At 25.0% G+C, this 8,498-nt stretch overlaps 1 protein-coding gene across 1 annotated transcript; it reads left to right on the top strand.

The window, feature by feature from the left end:
* Positions 1–4,347: 4,347 nt before the first annotated feature.
* Positions 4,348–8,406, top strand: Phum_PHUM218030 (calcium channel, putative; the record flags this gene model as incomplete). Its single annotated transcript, XM_002425700.1, has 15 exons — positions 4,348–4,365; positions 4,505–4,615; positions 5,173–5,383; positions 5,482–5,613; positions 5,696–5,970; positions 6,087–6,390; positions 6,490–6,713; positions 6,903–6,983; positions 7,076–7,150; positions 7,343–7,450; positions 7,531–7,602; positions 7,676–7,817; positions 7,908–7,953; positions 8,038–8,177; positions 8,387–8,406. 15 exons carry the CDS (start codon positions 4,348–4,350, stop codon positions 8,404–8,406), a joined length of 1,959 nt encoding a protein of 652 aa, XP_002425745.1.
* Between the last annotated feature and the right edge of the window lie 92 nt (positions 8,407–8,498).

Genomic DNA, 8,498 nt, shown 5'->3' with positions numbered 1-8,498 from the left:
TTTTAAAAAGATGATTTACGACTCAATTATAAAGACTTGTTTGAAAAAGGCTATAATAAAAACTCTTCCTCCCCTCCCCTCCCCTTTCCCCCCCCGTGACTTTTACCCCGAGTCAAAAAAAAAGGAAAGGAAAGGAAAGGAAAGGAAAAAAGGATCATAGAAAATTTCTTTTTAAAAAAAAAAAAATAGCGTTTTCCCAATTATTATCATTATTATTATTTTTAATAAATTTATTTATTTATTAAAAAAAATTAACGCCATTTTTTTTTACAAGTAATAATAATTAATAATTATTATTATAACTTTTCTTCCCTCATTTATGATTAATTACGTAAAGATTTTTTTTTTATTTTTTGGGAAATGACCGCGTGGGAAATTTTTAAAATTTTCTTTTATTAATTAGTTTTGTTAATTAATTAATTAAAACGAGACAAACCAATATATTTGTTTACTTTTTCATTGTAAATACCTTTTTATACGTTAAATTTTGATTATTGTACCTTATTTGAACCTTTTTTTTTAACAAAATTATTTTCGACATGTCGTATATTTTAAAAATCGTGCAAATAATAATAATAATAATAATTTTAAAAAAAGTAAAAGAATAAGGGTATAAAATATGGGTTTATGTTTTTACGTCAAACCTTAAATCGTACCTTCGAATACAAAATAATAATTTTAGTAGAATCAATCAAATCGTACAAACCTTTTCAAAAAAAAAATGATATCAATGATGTGTGCAGATGAGAAAAAATTGATTTGATTATAAAAAGGTTAAAAAAAAAAAAATGTTAAAAGAGAAAAAATAAATCGATTGAGAGGTTGTAATTTGAAAACAATTACCTTAATTTTTTTTTTTTTTTTTTGTGAAAAAACCTGAAAGTGCACCTGGGTTTATTTTTCCTTTTGAAAAAAAAAAAAAGAAAATTTTTTTTTTTTTGTTTTATTTTCAAAAACCAATTCAAAACCGCACACAAAATGAAAATTAATCTTTTCCTATGATATTTTCCAAAATTTAACTTCTTTTCATAAGAAGAAGAAGAAGACATTTTCTCTTGTTCTTTTTCCTTTTATTTCTTTTTTTTTTTTATTTTCACTCTCATCTCTCTCTCTCTCTCTCTCTCTCTTATTCTCATTTGGCTTCCATCTATTATATTAAGTTGAATCGTGAACAAAAGTCCACTTTTTTGACTTAGAAAATTATAATTGAATAAAGGTTTTCACTATAAAATAAGGTTTTCCTCCTCCCCGCCAAAAAAACGAAAGGGGAAACTTGCGGATGTGAAGAGGGGAGGAAAGGGGGGTGTCACGGAATACAATTTAAAGCACAATAAATCTTATTAAATTATTATTATTATTATTATCATTATTATTATGTTTTCATTCATTAAAATCATATAAAATTTACTTTTTTTTTTTTATATATTGTATTTAATTAATGATTTTGAAAACTTTTCATGTTAATTAATTTTTTTTTATTCACTCTCTCTCTCTCTCAACATAAATGTACGCCATTTTGTTTTGTTAGTAATAATAAAATTTATTTAAGAGTGAAAAAAAAATTGTCGTAAAATCTTTTTTTGTTATTTTTTTCTTCTTCCTGTTCATATACCGATTGTGGTTTTTTCTTTGATGTTTTTTTTTCCCCCCCCCCTTTTTTTTTGTGACGTATACAAAATATAATCTTATATTATTAACTTTTTAAATTATATAATATTAATCCATTACATATATTATTTATTTTAATTATTTTTATTAAAATTTAAAATTTGAAAAAAAAATGTCGGCTGCGGTTTTTTTAATATTTTATTAAGAGTGGCAATGTCAAAAATATATCCGGGAAACCACCACCACCCCCCTCCCCGCCCCATCAATATATATATATATATATTCTAAAAGATATATCAATTTTAAAGATATTTGATATTTTTCTTTTAAACAAAATTTGTCTTTTCAAATTTAATCTGGCATCATCTGCTACAATTTTCTTCTCTTTTTCTACAGCAATTTTCTTTCTTTTTTTTTATTATTACTATTATTATTATTATTATTATTATTATTATTATTATTATTATTATTATTATTATTATTATTATTATTATTATTTTATTACTTATTAAATGATGTTAGCATTTTTAAGGATTTGAAAAATAAAAAAAAATTGAATTTATATTAGTAGAAAAATTTATGAGAGTTATAATAACATGGGGGGGGGGAAATTTAATAATAAAAGTTTATTAATAATAATGATAATAATAATAATGAAAAAAAATAAAAAGTAAAATGGTCTGTCACAAGTTAAGAAGATTAAAACTTGAAAAGCCATCGTCAAATCATATAATTTTTTTTTTTTTTATTATAACTAAGAAATAATTAGTTTAAAAAAGTTTTTTTTTTGTTTTAAATTCACTTAAAAAGGAAGAGGTTAAATCAAAAATTAAAAAAAAGGAAAAAAGGAAAAAAGGAGAAGAGAGAGAGAGAGAAAAAAGGTTAAAATTCATCTTTTATGAATAGACAAGTGAAAATTTTTTCTTTTTCTTCGTCCCTTTTTTTCCCCCTTTTTTTTTTTAATTGGACCTAAAAAAGTCAGGATTTTAAAATACTTTTAAGGAACTTGAACCTTTTTCTATCGAAAACGTCAATTTACACTTATTATTATTATTATTATTTGAAATTAATTTTTTAAATAAATTAATAATAAGTTAGTAAAAAAGGTTTAGGAAAAAAGCAAAAAAAAAAATTACAACGAGAAAAAAAAAGGTGAAACGTATTTTAAAGAAAAAGAGAGAAAAAGAGAGAGAGAGAGAGAAAGAGAGAGAGAGAGATTCTACAGCATCGGCGTGCTGTCTGGAACACATATCGATCCCGCCATCGTATGATACGAAAAACCGACACTAAATATTTCTTTCCCCTTTTTTTCTTTTTTTCTGCCAACTCTAAATTTTTTTTAACGATAACGTAATTATTTTAAGTAAAATTTCGACCAATCAGAAAATTTATAAAAAATAAAATTTTAAACGTTCGTTAATTTTCTAGAACAAACGTTGGGAGAGGTTAAATAAAACTACAAGTAAATGATAACAAAATGAAATTCGAATATCTTTTCTTATATTTAATAATATATTATTGTAATTAAAAGTGGAAAAAGAACTATAAAATAATAATAATAATAATAATAATAAAGAAAACTTTTCACTTAACTAAAGTTGCAAAACTGAGAGAGAAAAAAAAAAAAGGAAAAAAGGGAAAAAAAGATTACATGGAAAATGGACGCTCCCACCCATCAACAAGAAAATAAGTTGCAACAACTGGTTCAGAAACGTAAGCAATTAACACTCCTGCACACAGGATTAAGCTTTTAAACTTATAATTACTAAAAAATTATTAATTTTTTTTTATAAGATAAATAAATTTTGAAATTTTTAAATTAATAAAATCAAAATAAAATAAAAAATAAAATAAACCACACAATCAAATATTGGTCAAATAAAATTTAGGTTAAACCCACAATAAAAATTTTTAAATAATTAATTAATTGTAATTAGGGGATTAATAAAGATTTGGGATGACCCAATGCACCCGATGGAAGAAGTTAATGAACAGTTTTAAACAACCAACAAATAAACAAACGGGCATGACTGTTTAAGCCAACAAACAACCAGATAGTAGGATATCGTGATATCTACACGATAGATTATAATCCAAGAATAGCAGAAAGGGATACAAAATGGAAATGATTTTAAAAATGGCGGATTGTTAAATGTTCTTAATTTTTACAATTACTCTGAATTTGTCAGTCGTGGAAATGTTAATGATAATAATCATTATTATGACGGAAAAAAAGGTTTTATTTAAGGGAAAAAAAAAATTCTACGAAAGGATTAAGTATATAGCATGCCTCCCTCATCATTTATTCCTTAGCTATATAGGATAGAAACGCGAAATGAATAATGTACTACTACTCCGGACTCCAGAAGTAGTCGTGTGTAAAAGAAATAATGATAATAATAATAATAATAATTATTATTATTATTATTATTATTAAAACCAATGATGTGATTTTAAATAAATTATTCTGCGTCATTAAATTTTTCTTTACGTGTGTCTCATTTTCCATATAATTATTTTATTCTTATTTCACGATGAATTACTTTATTTGATATATTTTTTTTTTTTCGATAAATTTAACGTATTAAAAAAATAATAATAATGATAATTATTTATTTAAAAACAAAATGAATAATCGGCGTGAAAAATAATTTATTTTAATTATAAAATTTTAGGGTGAAAAATTGGGCATTGAAATTTGGTGTGGACCTTTGGGAATTCGGACGACAATTTACTAAAATGAGCGAAGTTCAAAGAGTAAGTTATTTTTTTTTACGAATTCATCACAAAGTTAAATTCTTTCTTATTTTTAAATAAATATAAAATACAATAATAATGCCTTTTGTAAAAAAAAAAAAAAGCATAAAGTAAATAAACTTATTTGTTTACCGTTTAGAAATATCACGAAGCTGACGTGGAAGTAGCCAAAAAAGACGGATTAATATTAATTAGAGAAATGGCGGCAGAAGTTAAAAACATGATGGATATTAAAATGAATGCTGTTATGGTGAGTTTTATTATTCTAATTAAAAAATATTTTTCATTCGTCTTTCCATATCGAAATTATATTTTACAAACGTTACAAATAATAATTAATGTTGGAATGCAATCATCGATATTATTAAATTTATTTGTCATCAGTTTCACCTATGTAATAACCGTTTTTTTTTTTTTTTTTTATTTATTACACTGACGTACATAAAAAAAAAAGTAGAAAACGAGAAATAATTTCAATTAAATCCTTGGCAATAATTTAATAATGAATGTTGTCGTTTTTTTTTTCTCGTTCGTTAAATCTGAAAATAAATTTTTTAGTTTATCCCTTTAATTGAATTATTGTCATTTACTAACTAAACATCTGAACATCGTCTCTGAGGAGGACAACGGTTGTTTGTTTGTTTTAAAATTAACGTGTGTTGTTTAAAAATTTTATTAATTGAAATTTGATTTAAAGTTTTAAAAAAAATTTTTTTTTTTTTCCACAACCGATTTATAGAAAAAAAATTAAAGTTTTTGATATTCAAAACCACCCACGCATTACATTTTTTATATTTTTTTATCCAGAGAATCATGGATTCGGCAGAACAAGCAGCTTTATCACAAAAATTTGATCCAGGTCCTTCAAATAAATATACGCAACGTTATAATGTTCAAAATGGTAAAAACGTGGATGGTTCGAGAAACATGTTTTTAAAATCTGACGAACGTTTCGATCATTTACCAGTAAATGCTAATTTTAGTTCAATATTTTTATCACCCGGTGTTAAAGAAACTGGTAAATTATATTATTATTCAATTTAAATAAAAAAAAAAGGAGTGAATTTATTTTATTAAATTTTTTTTTTCTAACTGTTATTAATAATGTTTAAATAGATCCCGATGTTCAAATGGGAATACGTTGGTCTGAATATTTAGATCTTTTATTCGTTAATAATTATGAAATGGATCCTTCTTTATCTTGGCAATATTTCGGTAGTTCTTCTGGTTTTCTGCGGAGATATCCCGGTATTAAAAATTTCCTTTTTTTTTTTTCAATTTACTGAAAAAATTTTCATTGATTGTTAAATTAAAAAATTTAAATTTTTAGCAATTAAATGGCCACCCAATGAAGGACTCCTTGAAAAATATCAATTTCATGACTTTAGAACAAGTTCGTGGTACATTGATGCTGCGACAAGCAGCAAAGATATTGTTATATTGGTAGATTCATCAAGTTCTATGGGAGGAAAGAAAAAAGGCATAGCTAAGGCTATTGTTAATATTATATTAGATACGTTAGGAAATAACGATTTTGTTAACATTTATCGTTTCTCAGAATCGGCAACGGAAATAGTTCCGTGTTTTAAGGATGTTCTCGTTCAGGTACAAAAATACTTTTGGGTCAACATTAAAAATACAGTTTGATAAACATGATTTTAATGTAAAAAAAACGTTTTTCGTACGACTTAAAAGAAAATGTTTTTTTTTTTTTTTTTTAGGCAACCGCCGAAAATATTAGAGAGCTTAGAATTGCTTTTGATTTTGTGAAATACGAAGGTTCTGCAAATTTCACATCAGCGTTAGTTACTGGATTTGAAATTTTGCACAGGTATAATAGGACAGGTCAAGGATGTCAGTGTAACCAGGCCATCATGCTTATCACAGATGGTCCATCTTCAAGTTATAAAGAAATTTTTAAACAATACAATTGGCCACACATGCCCGTACGAATGTTTACATATTTGGTCGGAAAAGACGGAAGTAATCAAGAAGATATGAATTGGATGGCTTGTGCTAATAAAGGTAAATAAGAGTCATCACTTAAATTTTTTTTTTTGTGGAGAGAAACGTATTACAAAGAGGAAAAATCAAAATTTTTAATGATGTTATTTTTGATAAAAGGATATTTTGCAAAAGTTCAAAATTCAGAAGATGCACAAGAAAAAGTTTTGCAATACATAGCAGTTCTTGCAAGGCCCATGGTATTATATCAACACGATCACCCCGTACAGTGGACACCTGTTTATGCTGGAAATAAATTTTTTAATTCGAGATCTACAGTGTCAGAAGATGATAATTTAATGACCTCCGTGTCTACCCCTATTTTCGATCGTCGTAATTATTCAGTTAGTAATTTTTTTTGTAAATTAATTCTTTAATCGTTACAAAAAAAAAAAAAAGTTTGCAAAAGTTTTCTAATATGCTTAAAACACGCACAAAAGTCTTTAAGAAACATTCAAGGTGATGTTAAAAATTAAAATTAAAGGTTAAAACTAAAAAAAAAAAAAAATGGCGTGTTTTTTTTTCTTTTACAGGAGAAAACCGCTAAGTTGTTAGGGGTGGTAGGAACTGATGTACCCATAAGCCAAATAAAAAAATTGGTTCCTTCGTATAAGGTAAAATAAGCCGTTAAATGAAAACAGTTACAAATTATGTCGTCATTAAATAATTTTTTTATTTTATAAATTTAATTAATTAAAAATTTTAGTTAGGAGTTAATGGGTATTCATTTATTGTGGATAATAACGGTCACATACTCTACCATCCCGATCTCCGTCCTTTGGTAAGATTTTTTTTTTTTTTTTTTTGTAAATAAATTTAATAGTACTTTTCATTTTATTTATTTATTAAATTATTTATTTTATTAAAGCTGCGAAAGGGTGACGTGAGTGTGTCAAATCATTATTTTTTCTACATTTATTTCTTTAATAATAATTTAAGGTACCAAATAATTTTTTTTTTTTTTTTTTTTTAGTTTCAGGAAGCTTTAAAGCCTAATTATAACAGTGTAGATTTAGCTCAAGTTGAATTAGTAGATGGTGAATCGGGTGCTCCAATGAAAAATCACACACTTTTATTAGATGCAAGTATTTCTATTTATTTATTTATTTATTTTATTAAATTTAAATAATTTATATAATTATTGTTTTATTAATTTATTAGTTGAGACACGAAATGATCGATCAAAAAGAAGGCGAAACTGAATTAAGCGTTATAATTCATTACGATAACATGGTAAGATATTAATTTTATAAAAAATTTTTTTTTTTTCAGCCGTTTGTAATAAAATAAAAATAAAATTTTTCAGAAACGTGTTATGAGTCGTCGCCATAGATACTTTTACAATGCCATTGACGGTACACCGTTTTCCTTAGGGATTGCTATACCTGAAGGATATGGCATGTACGAAGTTCTTGGCGAACAGGAAATTAAACACAGCCCGGTTAACGGTAAATGTTTATTAATTTTTATATTATTTTTTATTTAGAGTTTTTTTTGGGGGCATTAACAAAAAAATTATTTTTCCTTTTTCATTTTAGTTTTAAATTATTTTCAAGGATCCAATTGGAAAATTCATCCCGATTGGTAAGTTCTCATCAATTTCCAGTGTACACAAAAAAAAAAAAATAAAAAAATTTCGTGTATAATTTCAATAAATTTTTGTTATAGGATATATTGTGAGTACAATTACCCATCTGATTTTGTTTTCGAATCAGCTGAGGAAAAATTGCTCCATTTTTTGGAGAGAACTCACAAACCGGGCTGGAAATGGATGTCACTCAGACCGAGATCTCCAGTTAAAGAACCCGGTAAATACAAACAATTTTTCAAACAAACTATAACTTTTATTTTTTTTTTAAATTCATTTTAAAATGCCAGAATGTAAGAATTTCAAAAAAAAAAAAAAAAAATTATTGTATTACTTTAAATATTTATTTATCTTTCAATATGAGTAGTATGAATTTAAAAATAAAAAATAAAAAAATTCACATTTATTATTTTTTTTTTTTGATTAAAGGTTACGATTGTGGAGCCTGAAAAACAAACAAAAAAAAATTCAAAATTACTTTTCAATTAAATTGACATTTTTTAATTAATTAATATTTTTTTAGGGCACACAATGAAAAAAA

Source organism: Pediculus humanus, genomic scaffold (genome assembly GCF_000006295.1).
Source record: "Pediculus humanus corporis 1103172107564 genomic scaffold, whole genome shotgun sequence".
NCBI classification, from domain to species: domain Eukaryota; kingdom Metazoa; phylum Arthropoda; class Insecta; order Psocodea; family Pediculidae; genus Pediculus; species Pediculus humanus.
This window is presented reverse-complemented; position numbering and strand designations above follow the sequence as displayed.